The 18930-nt window shown below is 53.6% G+C and overlaps 1 protein-coding gene across 2 annotated transcripts; it reads left to right on the forward strand.

The window, feature by feature from the left end:
- The first annotated feature begins 7600 nt into the window (after positions 1–7600).
- Positions 7601–18186, forward strand: REN (renin). 2 transcript variants are annotated; one of them, XM_007110542.2, is made up of 10 exons: positions 7601–7705; positions 10772–10922; positions 11479–11602; positions 12213–12331; positions 13304–13500; positions 15601–15609; positions 16147–16266; positions 16676–16820; positions 17109–17207; positions 17835–18186. In XM_007110542.2, the coding sequence occupies exons 1-10, from the start codon at positions 7626–7628 to the stop codon at positions 17994–17996; spliced, it is 1206 nt and encodes a 401-aa protein (XP_007110604.1). In that variant the 5' UTR covers positions 7601–7625; the 3' UTR covers positions 17997–18186. The 2 variants fall into 2 exon arrangements, with proteins under 2 accessions (XP_007110604.1, XP_007110605.1); XM_007110543.1 differs by lacking the exon at positions 15601–15609.
- The last annotated feature ends 744 nt before the right edge of the window (positions 18187–18930 follow it).

Raw genomic sequence — 18930 nt, forward strand, 5'->3', positions numbered from 1 at the left:
ACTCTGAACTGATTGGAGGGAAGGTACAGGCTGTGAGGGGCCCCAGGGACTCCCATCTACCTCCCAGGACTTCTGGGTGGGCTCAGAGAGCTAGGGCACCAGAGCCCAAAGACTTGGAGGTAGGGCTGCCTAGAGGCTCTCAAACCCACTCCTTCCTGGGAACTCTAGACAGTCCCCAAGGGGCAAGAAACCAGGAGGACCTGGGCATCCTTCCCTGGGGAATGGGAGGTAGGAGCATCTCTTTCCATATTGCTTCCCTTTTGGCAAGTCTGTTGCACTAGTAGGAAAGTGGTCTCATGCCCCTAAGCAAAGGAATATGGAGGGCGGCGGGGGGGATGCAAGGGGATTTCTGCCTTTAGCGTCACTAGTAATATATTAACAAGCAATTTTTTAGTCCTGTAGTGTGCCAAGCACAGGGCCACTCCATTTCAACCTCACAACAACTGCAAGAGGTGGGCAGTATTCTTGGAGAAGTCAAGTGGTGCGCCCAAGGTTGGCTGGCAAGTTAGAGAGCCCGGAGTGAGACTCTCACATTCTAATTCCAAGTATCATAATCTTCCTGCACACACTACAATCTTTCCTTTTTCTCTGGCCCTGCTGAGTGGCAGAGCCAGCCCTCTTCCTGAATGATTGATTTGTCTTGGGTAGCAGGTCTCTGGCAGCCAGTGTAACTCCATCCCGATGCCTCTCCAACTTCTTTAATGACAACACAGGTGAGGTTACCAATCCCCAGAGCAGGTCTCCTCCCCTCAAACCTCCTGTTTGGGGTCAGGTATCTGACTTTTGCCCCTGTCTGTCTCCTTTCTCTGGAAGCAGCTTCCCCAGGTCCAGACTTGGTCATAGGGAGGCAAAAGATGTCAAGTTCCAGGGGAGTTAGTATGCCCTACCTTGCCCTTCTTCCATTTTAAAACATCAGAGCCCAACAGGCTTCCATACTCAGCTCAGAGCAGGGAGCCTGGAGGCCAGCAGGACTGGTTTTGGTTGTTGGGAAAGCCAGAGCAAAACAAAGAGCCCCAGTTTCATCCTCTTCTCGGGTTTTGCTTACCTATATTTTCTCTATTATCTGTTCAATAGAGTCTTAACAACAGTCTCATCCGCATGTTACCTTCACAAAATGTTTAAAGGTACCACTTTTGACACATTCATGTCTGCTCACACCCTAAGCCCCTTAAAAGATAGCAAAGGAACGAGAAAGGAATAAAGTCCCAAGGACAAAGAGAAGGGAAAGGAAACCACAGCAGATGAGAAATGACAACCAGATATTGAAGATGGAAATTAGATGGAGGGCTTGGCAGAATGAAGGAAGCTACAACCTCAAAGCCAGCAAAAAGGTCTACTGGGGCTTCCCTGGTGGCACAGTGGTTGAGAATCCGCCTGCCGATGCAGGGGACGCGGGTTCGTGCCCCGGCCCGGGAGGATCCCACATGCCGCGGAGCGGCTGGGCCCGTGAGCCGTGGCCGCTGAGCCTGCGCGTCCGGAGCCTGTGCTCCGCAACGGGAGGGGCCACGGCAATGAGAGGCCCGCGCACCGCAAAAAAAAAAAAAAAAAAAAAGTCTACTGAAGGGCCAAGACTGATTCGCCCCGAGGACCAAGTCTCGGTACTTGGAGCTACCTGGGACGAATTCTAGACTGAAAACAGGGGACTGGCTGGAAATCTCTACATGGAGAAGTTAGACTTCCTGAGTCCCCTATCTCCAGCTAACACAGCCTGGCTACCCTGCTCCCCCATGAGGAAGAAGCTAGAGGCTTTCTCTCTGGAGGATTCAGTAGAGACCTCTAGTCAGGGGGTCAAAAGCACAATCAAGATGGGGATAAAGAGAGTGTCTGAAAAGAGGGAAAAAAGAGAGTGGACTGTGTGAAAGTCTGCCTGGGTGAGCCTTTTCCCAGTTTCTTCTCAGAATGCAGGGCACAAGGACCACCTCCCCCAATAGGAGAGAGAAAGCCCCAAAGAAAAGACCGACAGATACTGACATTGAAGGGTACCTACCTTTGTCCATTTGGGCTGCTTTAACTAAGTACCACATACTGGGTGGCTTATAAACAACAGAAATTTATTTCTCACAGTTCTGGAGACTGGGAATTCCAAAATCAAGGGACCCCGGATTCAGTGCCTAGTGAGGGCCCGCTTTCCGGTTCATAGATGGCTATGCTTTTGTTGTATCCTCACATGGCAGAAAGGAGCAGGGAGCTCTCAGGGGTCTCTTTTATAAGGGCTACTAATCCTATTCATGAGGGCTCCACCCTCATGACCTAATCACCCATGAAGGCCCCCCACTTCCTAATATCGTCGCATGGAAGGTTAGGATTTCAACATATGATTTTGGGAGGCACAAACATTCAGTCTATGGCAGTGCTCCAGGGAAAATCTGCTCAAAGCCCCCATCTAGAGTGGGGGACACCAGCTGTGAGCCTTGCCCCTGCACACCGAGTTTCTAGGCCCCTCCACCTGTCTGTCTTAACCCTGAATGGAGAGCCAAGTTGTCCCAGGAGCTTGAATAAAACCTCTAGTTTGGAAGAGAAGACCAAAGCAAACAACACGGAGAAACCAGAGACACCACGAAAAAAATTAGTCTGTAATTAATATCCTCAGAGGGCATAAGAGAACATTTTGCACTCATAAAACAAGTAGTGGGGGCTTCCCTGGTAGCGCAGTGGTTGATTATCTGCCTGCCAATGCAGGGGACACGGGTTTGAGCCCTGGTCTGGGACGGAGCATAAGAGACAGAAATCCTTAATTACCATAAAAGAAGAAGAAATAATGAATAAAATTGAAAAATTAAGAAATGACAGTTTAAGCATAACCTTTAGGAATATGGACAACCATCAATAGCAAAATAGCTGAGAGAGTTGAAAGGTGTTGCCTCTGTAGAGCAGGACTGGAGATGCTGGTTATCCTTAAAAGCCTCTGAGTTCCACTGGATTTTAAAACTAGAGTATTTATGTATGTCAATCCCAATCTCCCAATTCATCACACCACCACCACATATATACACTAATATGTATAAATGGATAACTAATAAGAACCTGCTGTAGAAAAAAATAAATAAAATAAAATTCAAAAAAACCCCCCCGAGAGTATTTATTTTTCTGATAAAAAAGGAAAGCGAGAAGAAAGGAAGAAAGGGGTCCATTTTCTAGGAAATGTTCTCGGGATACAACCACTTCCCTATACTTCTGCTGGTGACACTCTAGCGCACAAACCCCTAGCACCCTCGCATCAGAACCACTGCCCCTGCATCACCACCCCCCACACAGCACAAACACACACATCCTCCACTGAGCCGCTCCACCGTTACCCCTCCTCTGGAAAAGGGACCTTCCAGTTTAAGCTTTGTTTGATAATGAAACAGACCACCAGTGCCCTGTGGGGAAAAGCAGTTTATTATGTTTCTAGCTTTCATGCCTCAGGATATGCTGTCTGGTCCCACTACATAGGGTGCATCTCATTTCACGAGTACTCCTTTGACCAAGCTCTCCCACCAAGCCCCCCCGCCCCCTTGCCAATCCTGCCCTCCTCCCAGGTGCTTGTAGCTCCCAAGACCCGGGTGACCTGCCTTCAATTTTCCCGGGCCACCACTTGAGCAGGCCTCAGGTTGGGGTCACCCCAACCCTGTGGCTGAATTCCTGTTCCTCCAAGACTCCCAGAACACACAGTTAAGGACACCTGGTTCCCTGCAGCTCCACCCCGCATCTCCAAGGTGCTCTCGGTCCCAGCCCCAATGCCTTCCAAGTAATTATTCCCTCTGGAGGGTCCACCCACACAAGGCAGACCTGGCTGGTTATTAAACTCCGTTCCGGGTCTGTTTTTTTCCTCTCAAGGTCCCAGCTGCTCATCTCCGCAAGCTCAGTGCTCCGATCTGATTGAAAAATTCCTCCCAGGAAGCAGCTGGGCCCTCCGGGGTTGGGGAGTTAAGTGTGACATGGGGAGGAATACAGGTGAAGAAAAGACGTGTCCGTTTTTATCTTTTCTACTGCTTTCCCGTTTGCTTTTTACGGACAGAAGCAGTGCCGGCCCAGAGATATTTAGCTCCCCAATTCCAAGCCTCAGTGAGTCTGACCTCTTTGCCACCTTCCCCAGGGCAGTGGCCATGGCAAGAACTTTCCACTAAACGAATGCTGGTGGAAATGAATCCATGCTCCTTTCAAAGCAGCAAAAATCAGGCTCTTGGTACCACACAGCCTTCTCTCCCTCCACACTTCACCTCCGTTGGTCCCTCCCAGTCTTGATCACAATCCCAAATCTCCTTGGGATCATTATCCTGGAGCAAAGTGGGATTTGGGGGCATTTTTAGAGAAACCCTGGGCACCACTTACTTGTCTCCTGAGAGATTCCCAGAGCCCCACCACCCCTCTGAGTGCCCCTGCCCCCCACCCCCCACCCCACACACCCCGCGTGGGATCTGAAGAGAGAGGAGAGGACAGGACCCAGGCGGGATTTATGCTTCTCTGGACTGGTTCTCACGTCATGGGTCTGCCCCAGGGGAAAGGGCAGGTGCGGCCCAGCCCTTCTCTCTGCCTCCGGCTCTGCTTCCCCGACCTCAGGTGACGCAGCCTGGGGCCTCGGCGTGGGATCCTGGGGGGCTTCTGTGAGAAACACTGGACCCCTGGGCTGATGGGGCCTGCGAGATAACCTGGGAAGGGTCCCTACCCATGCGCCTTCCCTCCCACAGCCCAGGGCACTGGCAGGCCCAAGTTCAGAGGGAGATTCTCATGGAGTTCCACCCATCTTCCAATCATCCTCACCCGACAGGGCAAACGGGGAGTAACAGGCTGGGCCACCTGGCGGGGAGTCAGGACACATAGAATCCTAAAAAATACTGGAGCTGACTGTCCCAGGGTTGGAGGTGACCCCACGCAGGGCATTCGCTCTCACTGGGTGCTGACTGCTCGACAGTCCTTCCTTAGAACGGAACTAAAACCGGATTCTTTCTCCCTGCCACCCTTTAAGGGCCTCAGCTCTGTACAATGAGGCTGTACAAACGGGTCTGACTCCAACTTCTGTGCAAGAACCTTCAAGGGCTTTATGATCCCTGGGGCTTCTCTCTCCCAGCTAAGCCTCCACGAAGCTTCACGGCTTGATTTCAGGATCCCTGCTCACTCTGACTCGAGGTCACAGTCTTGATGGGATGTGGTACCCAGTGTCTGGTCTCAGGATCTGAGCCCCACAGGAGTTGAGGGGGTGGGCTGAGAGCAGCACGTGAGACGAGCAAGGAGCGGCTGCCCCTCCCAGCCTCTGAGCTGGAGTCATCAGGAGAAACAAGATACCATCGTTTCTGGGCCCTGTTACCCTCCCAGGGGCTGATTTCCTTGCCTCTTCTCTGGTCCCTGCAACTCTGGTCTATAGTTTGACAGTTGTGTCTTTCCTGGGGAAGTTATTCACTCTTCTTATTCACACTTGTACCCACTGCTGGTCCCAGGGTCAGTACTCACATGTGCTGCACCCACTGACAGGAGACAGGGATGTGGGCAGGAAGGGCGTTTTCGGTTGGGGAGTGCCTGGGGCCACAGAGGGCTTGGCCGGCTGTTGGGACCCCCAGCCCTGCCTTTGCCATAGAAGAGTCCTGAGTACTGATCTGAAATACAGGTGAGGGTCCTGCTGCACTGTGCCGGGCTTCTAAACTGCAGTGAGGACGGGGCTTTAAAGAGCTCCCTCTCCCCCACAGAAAGCTCTGTGGGCTTGGCAGACTCAGCCACAGCCCAGCACCCCTCTCCTCCGCACCCCATTGGCCCTGCCGGTCATTTGACACACACAGCCCCAGAGAGGAGCCCGGAGTCACAAGGCAAAGCGCTCAGCTTGTCCTTCCCTAAGTTCTCTGAAGCCTCGGCTTCCTGTCTGAGCAGTGGGGACGAGGGTCCCCACTTCACAGAGCTGGGCAGAAGGAATGGTGTTCGTTTCTGTCACCTTTGTAACTCCAGCATCTAGAAAAGTGTCTAATATATAAGAAATGCTCAGTGGATACTTGCTAATAAATGAAAGAGCACCGAGACCTACGGGGATGCTTAATAAATATTTATTCAATCTGACAAGAGAGATGTTCCCACTCTGAGGGGTTCTTAAAAGTTCTCCCCTGCCCTCAAATGCTTCCCCCAATGCCAACCACAGGGCCTGAGAATTCTCCAGCGAGAGTTCATACCAAGAAACACCAAATTCTCCCATCACTTGGTAAGGGTGTTATAATTTCAGAGATCCAAATGTTGGTAACGGAGATTAGCTCCTCTGGTTAAGTTCTTACTGCCCACAGTTGGTGCAGAGAGCAGTGCCCTGAATACACAGGACTGGGATACTAGGGTGTCTACCCAGGAGGGTGCCCTGGGGCCACCCAGCACCTGCTTCATCTTCCAGATTGGAGAACTGAAGCCCAGAGAGGGGAGGGGGTTCCCACGTCACACAGCAAGTTGGTGATAGAGTCAGAACTAGAAGCCAGGTCCCTGACAGCGATGCCAGGGCTTCTTGCACTGCTCATCACGGTTCACTGGAAACTCATTTGATGAGTATTAAGCACCACTCTGGGCGAGAGGCAGATGTACACACACAGAAATAATTCCGAGTCAGGACAGTTGAGGTCTGTGCTCTCACAGAAGGCTCGTGTCTGCACTGTGGGAGCCCCCAGCAGAGACAGTCAATCCCAGGCTGAATCCGTGCCTGCTTCACGGAGGAGATAGTGATATTTGAAGCGGGCCCTAAGAGTGAGCAGGGAGAAGCCAGGAGAGGACATCCTAGGCTGAATAAATAGCACCCATCCTGGGATTTAGGGGCCAGGTGAGTGTGTGGTGAGCTGCCCGTGACTGCTTGTAAGCTACAAGAAAAAGGGAAGGGGGCAGAGACAGAGCCCAGAAAGGAGTTAAGGCCAAGCAGAAAGAGGAGGAGGGGTTGGAAGACCAGCTGCCCCACCTCCCCACATCCCCAGGGCTGCCCTTCCCTTCCACCAATACTAGGTCAACTGAGGATGGACACATGCCCCCTGCCCCCAGGTCCCTACTTCCAGAGGAAGGGCTGTGCTGCACTTTCCCATAAACAGCCACTGCCGACAGAGACTTGGAGGGAGGCAGCATCGAGGCCTCTGGGTCTGGCTCTGTCAGGGAATGAGCCAGGAGGGGTCACCCATGTTCCAGATGGGAACACTGAGATGCAGCCTAGGAAAAGCTAGTCAGGGGCACAGCCAAGGTTAACCCAGAAGACAGAGCTACAAAGGCAAGGGGTGAGGGAGACTGGCTAAGGGTCTGGAAACCTGCATTCCATGCTTGTCCCAGCCCTGACCTCGTCCCCTAGCAGTGCTGTTTCTCATCAGCCTCTGTCTTCCCTGAGGGGTCACAGGGCCAGGCCGAGACAGGGCTACTGGCGTCACTGGGCACAGCCTTGCTTTCCCACAACCTTCCTTTCTCTGGCTCCCCTGCTCCGCGTCAGAAGCCTGATCACCCTTCACCCACTTAGCTCAGTCCCACGGAGGGATTTATTACTGGCTGCCCTGCCATCTGCCCCACGGTAATAAATTAGAGCAGAGCAGAACCGCAGCCATCCCAAGTGTGGAGCGTACAAAAGGAGAAGGGCTCTTCAGTGGATCCCAGAGAGAGCTGGGACCCAGGCAAAGCGTGGACCCAGGGGAGGCGTGGACCAGTGGAGCAGAATGCCTCGCTGGGGATTCCTGCTGGTGCTGTGGGGCTCCTGCACCTTCAGTCTCCCCGCAGACACTGGTGCCTTCAGACGGTAACTGGGAGAGAGGGTGGCAGGGGAGAAGGGATCCTCATTTTCCTAACACCTAGGCTTTCAGATATGTGATGTCACCCAGTCCTCACGACCAGCAGGGCAGCAAGGTTTATGGTTCCATTCAGAGAGGTCAGGTGACTCGCCCAATATCACACAGCCACAGCAGTGGCTAGTCAAGCCTGGAAGCAGTGTCTTCTGATCCCTGACCAGAGCTTTCACTTCCTGCATAGATCACCATGCTAGGCAGTGGGGGCACCCAGGGATGACTGAGACATACTCCCTGCCCCTCAGGAGCTCACAGCCTAATTACTAAGAAGGGCGCAGTACGGTTAGGTCTACCAGGGAAGCAGCACAACATAGTGATTAAATGCAAGGCTTCCAGAATTGGGTAGTCTTGGTTTAAATTCTGCTCCACTAGCAGAGCCAACTAGCTCTGGAACCACGGGCAAGACACTGAACCTCTCCAGGTCTCAGTTTACCATTTTTAAAACACCTATTTTACAGAGCTGCTTTGAAGACTGAATGAGATATTGCATGTAAATCCCTCAGCCTGGTGCAGGCACGCTGTAAAAACCCAGCTGCTATCATACTCCAGGGCGGATTATCACAACTGTTAAAAGAAAGGCTTAAGGCAGCCCAAAGGTGGGAGGAGAGAGACCTAACATCCATGTTTGGTGCCAGGCCCTGTGGGAACAAGCAATTCTCCAAGGCTGCAGAAGGGGAGAGGCAGGGGGGTGGGGGGCCTGTGGAGAAAGGGTTTCAGGTTGGGGAGTGCAGATGGAACCAGAAGACCTGACGGTAAGAGGGCAGGTTTTAATAACGGTAATAGTTGCTAAGTCTGTAAGATGCTGAGGAATTCACAGGTTCGTTTCCCGTATCTCATCTCAAATCATCCTCCAAACAACTCAGCAGTCCCATTTTGCAGCTGGGGACACTGAGGCTCCCGGAGGTCACAAGTAAGAGGCTGAGCCTGGGCACACACTGGGCCCTTTGTTTCCAAAGCTGGTTTCCCCTGCTCCAAGGCTCATGGAGAGTAGCTGCGGGGTTGGGGGCATGGTGTGAGAGAGCGGGGGGCTTCCCAGCAGCAGCGTGTGCCTGAGCGCGGCCCCACCCCCGGGATAAAGGCAGGGAGCGGTAGAAACATTCTCCCTTGTTCTCTTCAGAAAGAGAAGAAGAATGGAATTGGGCCAAGGTGAAGAGGGAGTCAGGCTTTCAAAACATACTTACAGGAATTTTGCTACCTGCCATGTGCAAGGCATGATGCAAGGCTCTTTGAGAGATCCAAACAGCAGACCCCATTCTCAAGGTGTGTCATTGCCTTTTGCATACGCAAATGCCTCTTACTTACCGAGCAGTGGGCAGCTGGCTTAATCTGCAAAGTGCTTCTCCGTGGTAGGTACTACCATTCAGTCCATTGTTACAGAGGAGTTAATGGGGGCTCAGAAAAGGCCCAGAGAGGTTAGGTAAATTGCTCAGAATCACGCTGGTAGGAAGGGATTCAAGCATGCCCCCACAACCACTATGCCCTCAGCACCAGGCAGCATGAGGCTGTGCAGTGCTGGCTGTGAGCACCCGGCGAAAGGTGAGGCCACTGTGGAGGGAGTTCACGGGGCAAGCTTCCCGGGGACGGGGACCGGGGTGCATGCCAGGCTTCCAAGGATGAACGTGCTGGGGTGTGGGGAGGGAAGGGGAAGGGGAGAAGGAAGGGACTTCCTAAAAGGAGAAAGGTAAAAGTAAAGGTCCAGAGCTGAGGTTGTTCATAGTAAATAGTGGAAAATGAGCCCTCCTTGGGGTCAAGCCTTCTCTGCCCCTCCATTTTCCCATCTGTAAAATGAGAATGGTAAAATTACCCAGCTCATGAGATGGCTGAGAATCAAAGAAGGTCATAATTGTGAAAATACTTTGTTGAAGAGCAGACTATGTTATGAATTTGACAAGTCATTTCCATTAAAATAGTATACCGACAGGCATGAAAGTTGCCTTCATGTTTGTGGGCATTATGGGGTACACAGAATACACGGGGTGTGAGCAGGAAAGGAGAGTGCAAGCACAGAAAAAGAAAGAGGGATACTCCAGACACTGGGCTGCAACCCTGGGACCCCCCACCAACAGCTCAGGACATCCTCCAGCCTCTGGCACACAGCCTTCATGTCAGAGCCCAGGGGACCCTATATGGGAAACAGGGCCGATCACGCCGCTTTGAATGTCTGCTCCATCGCTTCTGAGGCACCTCACTCCTTATCATAAAGCGAGGATAACAACAGCCAGCTTGCAGAGTTGTCATGAGGGTTACATGGGTGGGGTGGCACGCACAGTGTTTGGCACTCTTGTGGTGGCAGCTCAGGATGCTGTGAGTTTCCCAGGTCTAATTCTGCCTCCCAACGCTGATAGGAAAGTGTCAGGACAAGAAGCCGAGGGACTGGGACTTAGGCTCCAGAAGGCACATCTTTCCAAGGACAGGCTGCACAGGCACTCTGGAGACGCCCACCTCTCCCCCACCGCACCCAGTTCAATCGGTCCACTCCACCCCACGGTCCTGGCTGGGCGCCTGCCCGCAGCATCCCACAGCCCCCACAGGCCACTGAGGGTGTCTGCTGCCACCTGCAGGCCCCATGTGGCACTGCCCCCTCCTGCCCAGCCTTGAGAGGGGCACTCCCCGCCTTCACCTCCTTAGAGGGGAAGTCAGTGCTGTTTCCTCCTCTGTCTCCTGGCCTGCTGGAGCTCCTTGAAGGCAGTGATGATCTTTATATCTCTAGTATCCAGCACGGTGCAGGCACAGAGCAGGTGTTCAACCTGTGATTATGGAATGAATGAATGAACAAATGGCCTTGCAGTGATAAGGATCAAAATTAGACGACAGGAGGAGTTAGTTGAGGGTTATTTAATACCAGCGTAGGTGACCATGGAGGTTTGTAAATTCTCCTTTAGAGGCCTAAGGGCTCAAGAGTGATTCTTAGGTGCCTGGGCTAAGGTTAGGGGTAGTTGTGTCAGAAGTTTCCGGAACTCTACCGTTATTATGGGGCAGGACAGAGCCCTTCTACTTTTTCTTACTCCGTCATGGGCCAGGATCTTCCTCAAGAAAATGCCCTCCGTCTGGGAAATCCTGAAGGAGCGAGGCGTGGACGTGGCCAGGCTGGGTGCTGAGTGGAGCCAGCTCACCAAGACACTCTCCTTTGGCAACCGCACCTCCCCCGTGGTGCTCACCAACTACCTGGATGTGAGTGCCCAGCTCGGTCCCTTGGCCCCCACCACCTGCCCTCTCCTTTCTCCCTTGGGCCTAAGGCTTTCTTTGCCCTTTTTGAGCACCTCACGAAATTCCCATTTCACAGCTGGAAAGCCTGAGGCACAGAGGGCAGGAAGGAGCCCAGAGGCAGGGTCAGGTTTGGAACTCAGGAATCCAGGTTCTGGGCCCCAAGCCCAGGTGTCAGGGGTGGGCAGGAGGGGTGTGTGACCTCAAATGCAGGTTTCTGTGACCAGGCTCAGTGCAGCTTGACTACTTACTGCATCAGTGGTTCCTTAAGGCTTGGGGCACCTTCCTGCTTCATTTGCAGTACTTTTATTTTGCCCTCTTGTCTCACCGAGCCTCCCACTTCCTGGGAAGTCATAAGACAGTGCTAAGCCTCCCACCCCATCCCTGCTGGAAAATGGAAGCCCAGAGAGGCCGCATGATCTGCCTCATCTGGCCCCAAGTGCCAAAGGGGGTATCAGGCAAGACCCCAAGGCCCAAGTCACCCCAAGCCCCTCAAGCCACCTCTTTCGTTTCATCCCTGCAGACCCAGTACTATGGCGAGATCAGCATTGGCACCCCACCACAGACCTTCAAAGTCATCTTTGACACGGGCTCAGCCAACCTCTGGGTGCCCTCCACCAAGTGTAGCCCTCTCTACACGGCCTGTGGTGAGACCCGACACCTGGGGTGCCTCCTCAAAGCCCCTGCCCTGTCATGCTTGGGCAGTCCCACCTCACACCCAGTTAAAGCCCTCCTGCTACCACTTGAGCTGCTTCCTCTCCGCCTCTGTTCTCACTGCCCCTGAGAAGAGAGAAGAAGAAAATGTCCCCCATTTTTCTTATATGGCCACCAAGGTAAAAAAAAAAAAAAAAAAAAGCAGGCTCCAGGAGCCTCCAGCCCACCCAGAAAGCCATTTCTCACTCCTCCTGAGATTGGGAGAGGACTGAATTCTCAGACCCATCCCAGGCTCCTGGGCTCTGCCGTCCTTACCCTCAGTGAACTTACTGAATGCTTACTGTGACCGGAATCTTCTCCCCACCCTAGTGTTAGCAATTACTTTAAAATACTTCATTTGAGACAAAATTCTCAGAGATATGAGCACATTACAGGGGCTCAAGGCACACGGTCCTTGATTGATGAAACACATTTTCCAAGCCTCCAAGCTCAGGGCCACCCTGTCTCTGCTCTCAGGCCTCAACACATGGGCCATACCCAGCGTCTGCCCCCGAGCCCCCTGCCTGGGCCTCCCTTGGCCCTGAGCCTATGTCTCCCTGCCAGAGATTCACAGCCTCTACGACTCCTCGGAATCCTCCAGCTATGTGGAGAATGGGACGGAATTCACCATCCACTATGGATCTGGGAAGGTCAAAGGCTTCCTGAGCCAGGACCTGGTGACTGTAAGTGAGGCCATCCCAGGTCATCTGACCTCCTGCCCTCTTGTCCCTAGACGTCTCCTGCCACCCTAGGGCCTGTGGTTGGGGAAGGTGCAGGCCAGTCCACCTTGGAGCCCGGAGAGCTGAAGAACACCCTCCTCTGCTACTTCTCTCCAGAGCTGCAAAGCACCTGGGGCAGAGCAGACCTGAGCTCCTGGCTCAACCTGGGTGATTTGTGGAGGCCTTTCCATCTAATGCACTCATAGGGTTTGTCCTGAGCCCCAGAGCCTGCAGTCACGTAACCTGCCTGAGGTCACCCAGCTCTGACTGGGCTCTTAATTAGACCCCAGACTGAAATCCAGAGTCAGGGTCAGGGTCAGGGTCAGGGGTATTGTCACCCTTATGGTCAGCAACACTTTTGGAGTCAGGCTTAGGTTTTAAGGTCATAGTTGAGTTTAGAGTTTGGGATTAAGGTCAGTCCTGGCTTTCATTGTCACTTGGCCTGTGTCTGACCCTCCTCCATTTCTGGGTTTCTCCAGCTACTGCTCTGACAGCGTTAGGGGAAGGGTACATATGGAACTGAGAGGAAATCAGTGTGAGCCCTTACTCCCCCTTGTCTGTGACATTAGGGAAAAAGGATCATGAAGGGCAGGCCTGGCTGTGCTGGAGAAATCCTCGGCCCATCATGGGGGTAGGGGACCAAAACCCAGTCCTGCCGATGTGAAAGCTGGGCCACTGGGGAGCTCCTGGCATCTTTTCTACTACTGCTCGGCAATACCACCTTCTCAGCCTCTGCCCCTTTCAGTCCCTCTGGACTCTGACGCCTACATGTTTATTATGAGAGGTGATATGCATGTAGTGTTGACGAAATGGTCTTACCTCAGATTGTCACACCCTGGGGTGTGTGTGTGCCCGGGGGCCCCAGTATGGAAGCCTAGACCAGACCCTGGCCAGAGTACAGGCCATGGGCTTGGTCTCCGGTCCTTCCTCCAACAGGTGGGCGGAATCACCGTCACACAGACGTTTGGAGAGGTCACGGAGCTGCCCCTGATACCTTTCATGCTGGCCAAGTTTGATGGTGTTCTGGGCATGGGCTTCCCCGCACAGGCCATTGCAGGGGTCACGCCCGTCTTTGACCACATCCTCTCCCAAAGGGTGCTGAAGGAGGACGTCTTCTCTGTCTACTACAGCAGGTAGGCCTGGACTCCAGGGGCAGAGGCAGGGAGAGGGAAGGAGGCAGGAGAGCTGGGAGAGTAGGAAGAGAGTCCTGGGCCAGGATTTTGATGTATTCAGGATCAGGTGGTATTCAATCCATATCTACAGCTATATTATCCAATATGGAAGCCAATGCTTAAATTAAAATTAATTAAAATTAGGCATTCAGGGCTTCCCTGGTGGCGCAGTGGTTGAGAATCCGCCTGCCGATGCAGGGGACACGGGTTCGTGCCCCGGTCCGGGAAGATCCCACATGCCGCGGAGCGGCTGGGCCCGTGAGCCATGGCCGCTGAGCCTGGGCGTCCGGAGCCTGTGCTCCGCAACGGGAGAGGCCACAACAGTGAGAGGCCCGCGTACCACAAAAAAAAAAAAAAAAAAAAAAAAAAAAAAAAAAAAATTAGGCATTCAAATCCTTAGTCACACTACATATTTCAAGTACTCAGCAGCCACAGTGACTAGTGGCTACCACTTTGGATAGTACAGGTGTAGCACATTTCCATCTTTGTGGAAAGTTCTTTTACTTCCTGTTCAGTCAGCACTGCTCTAGAACAAGAGGAGAATGCAGGGTGGGGGTGATGGGAAGTAAGGCATTGCCGTGACTGGCGGACCTCCCTGTGAGGGCCCTGGCTTCTCTCACATAGACAGCTGACTTCATTCATTCATTAATCCCTTCATTTATCTGCTCATTCACTGATTCAACAAATATTGGGCGCTGATATGACAAGCATTGTGCGAGGCTCTGGGGGTACAGCCATGAACACAGTGTACAAGACAGAGTCCCTGCCCTCACAGAGCTTACAGTCCGGCAGGGAGGACAAGAAACATTACAACGTGACGGGCAACAACAGGGGACATGAGGCTGAAACCCCATGCTTTCAACTCTAGGCTGAGCTTATGTGCAGTTCAGCCAGTCTTGGGGAAGCTGCTATCAGCTGTTGAGCAGAAACGTGATCTGCTCTCAGCTGCTGGGTATGAGCTGGAGACAAGAGATCATAAGGGTGAGAACAGGAGGCCAGTAGCAGTGAGGACAGAGGGGAGGGTCAGTGTCCAGAGAAATCACAGAGATGAAATGAAAAGGAGTGTCTGGTTTGATGAGAGAAAGGGAAGGAATTGAGAAAAGGCCACCGATTGGCTGTGAGGGGCAGTCTTGGGAAGAGGTGTTGTAGAGGCCAGGCAAGGGCAGATGGCAAGCAGTGAAGAGGTGGATGCGTGTCAGGAAGGCAAAGGCAGAGGTAGGCTGCCCTGAGAAATTCGTCAGGGGAGGGAATGCCAGGTGGGGTGCAGACAGAGCTGCACAGAGAAGCAGGGAAAAGAAGGGTGGGTGTTTTTAAATGCTGGAGGATGCCTGAGTATGCTTGCAGGTGGAGGAAGAAGCCAGTGGAAAGTGAGAGGTTGAAAATGTGGGAAAAAAAGACGAGATAACTGAGGGTATAGGAGTCTGGAGGCCATGGAAGGGAGTAGGATCCCAGCAAACAGGAGGAAGGCGGGCCTTGTTGAGGAGAGGGCCTGCCTCTTCCTCTACACTGGGATGAGAAGGAGGGAACATCCAGAGAGATCTTGAAGTGCTGGGAGAGACGCAGAGGGAAATTGTGCTAGCACGTGTGCATATGTACTGGATTTATAAAAATGCAATTAGCTGCACTTGCACCAGTGACGTGCAACCTACACGCTGTGCACCCACGTGCATATGCACATTTGCCTTCTACTATGAATGCTGGAAAATTCCATCTCTCTCTCTCTCTCTCTCTCTTTGTCTCTCTGTCTCTGTCTCTGCCTCTGTCTCTCTCTCACACACACACATAGAGGAAACCAGCCCTAAGGTAGGCCCTGAGCTTTGGGAGGCATCATGCCACCTGGAGGAGAGGAAAGCAAGGGGCATCCGCTTCGGATTGGGCACCAGGAGCCCTGGCTCCAGTCCCCCACTCAAGCAAGTGACTTCGGGCAAGTGACTTCACCTCCTGGTGAGTCCATTGCCTGTAGGGTAAAAAGAGTGCGTAATACCCACCCTGCCAAACAACAGTCTGGCGGGGCTCACCTGAAACAAAGTCTTCCTTTCTGCTGTGTCTCTTTCTCTGCAGAAATTCCAAGTAAGGAGACGGAAACCCCCCCACTTGGCCCTGACCCTCCAGAGCACCTGGCCCAGAATCACACATGCCACCTGCCCAAAACTCACCTCAGCAGGCCCAGGCTCCGCTGGATGCCCAAGTTCTCTGCTCCTTCCTCCTGCTCTCCTCATGTCCCTGCCCAGCCCCACCCGACAGCCCCCAGAGGCCCATCCCCTGTCCCGTGCACCTGCTCAGCACACAGCCACCCGAACCCAAGTGAGGGTGGGGCTGATTTGTGTCTTGTTTGCATTCTACTCACTGTCCGTGTGCCTGTTCCTTCTCTGTGACCTCTCTGGGGGTGCTTTATTGGGTGCAGCCAGACTATCCTGGAACCACCTCTGATTGGCCTTGGGAAGGGGCAAGAAAGGTGGCGAAGCGGCATGCTCTGCAGCTCCCTAGCCTTGCCGTCCGCCCCGCCTTCCTCTGCCCCACCCTGCACCTGTGCCCAACTTCCCTTGCTGCTGGGGTTACTGAGTCTCGAGGTTGTGGGTCTCCAAGAGCCTCTGATCTTCCCTTTAGGAATTCCCACTTGCTGGGGGGAGAGATCGTGCTGGGAGGCAGCGACCCCCAGTATTACCAAGAGAATTTCCACTACGTGAGCGTCAGCAAGACTGGCTCCTGGCAGATCAGAATGAAAGGGTCAGGAATCCTCAACCCTCCTCACTCTCTAAAAATGCTGCTGCTGCTGTGGGTGGGGTCTGGAAGGGGCAGGGCTACCATCCTGCCCTCTCTCCTAATGCAGCCGCTTCTTAAGGTCCGGCCAACACTTGCTCTCTGCCTGCTTTGTCCAGGGGTGGGGAACACTGAGATATATGGTTCAGAGGGGAGGGGGCCTACTGAGAGGAAGCGGAGGGTCACTAAGCCACATGCCGAGGGAGGGGGCAGCACCTTTCTTCTTCCAGCTCACGCATTACCCCTCCTTCACTGCATCACTGGACCACCAGCACTCCCTCCCATCATCTGCCCTCACTCAGGAAAGCTATGCAGCCTGGTGGTGCCCCATCAGCCTGCTGTCCATCTGTCTGTCTGACTGTGTGGCCTCCCCCAGGGTGTCTGTGAGGTCGACCACTTTGCTCTGTGAGGAGGGCTGCATGGTAGTGGTGGATACCGGTGCGTCTTACATTTCGGGTCCCACCAGCTCCTTAAGGCTGCTCATGGAGACCCTGGGGGCCAAGGAGCTGAGCACAGATGAAGTAAGGAGCTGGCAGGGAGGGCGCTAGGGGTTGGGGGGAGCACCACCTGGTCCAGGCCCCCAAATGACCCTAGGAAACATCTGGTCCCAAATGAGACCATTTCAGGCCTTCCTCTCCTGCCTCTCACACTCTTCCCTTGTGTGGCTTGGTCCCTGGGAGAGGGGACTGGGGACTTGGGGACTGTGCCCAGCCCTCTCCAGGAGAAGGGCCAGGCCACAGGCACAGGGCTGTGTCTGCTGGGGGACCTCCCACACTCAAAGGGGCTCCCTTGACCCTCCCCACCGCCAGTACGTCGTGAACTGTAACCAAGTGCCCACACTCCCTGACATCTCCTTCCACCTCGGAGGCAGAGCCTACACGCTCACCAGTGCGGACTACGTATTACAGGTGAGACTCTAGTCTGCCCCTCGGCAACGGGGAGGAAAGGTGGGCAGGGGCCCTCAAAAAGAGATAGGTCGTTATGCACAGATTACCTGCTAGACCAGTTGTTCTCAAACTTGGCTGCACATTAGGGTCACCTGGGAGCTTTTAAAAATCCCAGTAATAAGCCACATCCCATACCTATTGATACCTCTGGGGGTGGTACCTGGGCATCAATGTTTTCAAACCCCCCCAGGTGATTCCAACTTGCAGCCAAACTTGGGGATCACTGTGCTCATCTCCTGATCTCCATTCTCATCAAATGCCCCCAGTAATGTTATGCTCCTACACTCTCACCTGCTTTTTATATTCAGTGGGTTTAGAGGTGTTAAATACCTTGTCTAGGACCAGAAGCTCTGCCAGACTGTAAAGCTCCTGAAGGCAGTGCTGTGCCGGATGCATTGTTAGCAGCATCCAGCTCAGTGCCTGCATCTCGGAGGGGTGCGATCCATGATGGTTCAAAGGGCCAGGATGTGATGGAGGCCCGGTGTGGTTGGGGGACTTGGTGGGGGGGATGTTGCTGAGGATGGCTGCTGGAGTCAGGCAACGCGGTTATCAGCTGGGCAGTGGGGAAACCCTCTTGCTTACTGCCAGGACCCCTACAATAGTGATGATCTGTGTACACTGGCCCTCCATGGTCTGGACGTCCCACCACCCACGGGGCCAGTCTGGGTCCTGGGTGCCAGCTTCATCCGCAAGTTCTACACGGAGTTTGATCGGCGTAACAATCGCATTGGCTTTGCCCTGGCCCGCTGAGGCCCTCTGCTGCCCTGCAGGTCCTGCCCTCAGCTCTAGCCCAGAGCTAGAGCACTCTCTGGGACTCTTCAACCCCTGCCTGTGCTTGTGCCCTCACTCAGGGGCATGGAGCACCTCCTGGATGTGCGCCCTGCCCCCAGCACCAGCTCTTCCCTACTTTGAGGACAAACAGAATAAAGACTTCATGTTCACAACCCCACTGTACCTGGGTTCACTAGGGTTTGAAACAGAGGGAAGCACAACCAAGAGATCATGTGCACACAGGAACGTGACAGAATGACAAACTATACGTTCACTCACATCACAAGCTACAGGTTCCTGCGTGCAGGGCTGATGACATCCATCTGACATCAGCGGGGTTCGAGTGGAGTTGAAGGTTCACACAACCTTGGGTGGGAAGTTTGCTGAGAGCCAGCCCCTTGAGGACCAAGGCTAACACTGTGGCAGTGGACTGTGGGCCAGAAAGATGGTCCCAGCTCATGGAAGCCAGCCTCAAGCTCAGGCTTCTGCGCTCAGGCACTGCAACCCCCCCACCCCACATAGCCATTTACCCATGCAGTCTAAGGCACCAAAACCTAAAAACGTAGAACACCAGAGATCCGACCGATGCTCCCTTTTTACATGTGGAGAAACTGAGGCTCAAAGAATGAAAGCATTTGGCCAAGAGTGCTCAGTGAAGTGTGAAAAATCAAAGACTAGAAGGCTGCCCATCTGACTCAGGTCTGGGGGCTTCCCACCTTTCCACATACAGTTGTACCTTCACAGGTTCAGAGCTTCACCCACCCTGGTATGGGGCCAGGTGCACAAGCACACAGATGTATGCACTGCTGTCCTCCATCTCACAAGACTTGGGACTCAGGCTGATGTCTTCTCCCACTCTGACCCCTTGGACGATCTGCAGGAGATGTGTAGCTTGGGGAATGAGAGGCAGCGA

Source organism: Physeter macrocephalus, unplaced genomic scaffold (genome assembly GCF_002837175.3).
Source record: "Physeter macrocephalus isolate SW-GA unplaced genomic scaffold, ASM283717v5 random_380, whole genome shotgun sequence".
NCBI classification, from domain to species: Eukaryota; Metazoa; Chordata; class Mammalia; order Artiodactyla; family Physeteridae; genus Physeter; species Physeter macrocephalus.

What these genes read in the sequence shown, in the direction of transcription:
- REN (XM_007110542.2), top strand. Translation starts at nt 7,626, where the DNA reads ATGCCTCGCTGGGGATTCCTGCTGGTGCTGTGGGGCTCCTGCACCTTC. An exon ending in CCCTCTCTACACGGCCTGTG is followed by an intron (nt 11,603 to 12,212) that starts GTGAGACCCGAC and finishes TCTCCCTGCCAG; the next exon opens with AGATTCACAGCCTCTACGAC. An exon ending in TGAGCCAGGACCTGGTGACT is followed by an intron (nt 12,332 to 13,303) that starts GTAAGTGAGGCC and finishes TTCCTCCAACAG; the next exon opens with GTGGGCGGAATCACCGTCAC.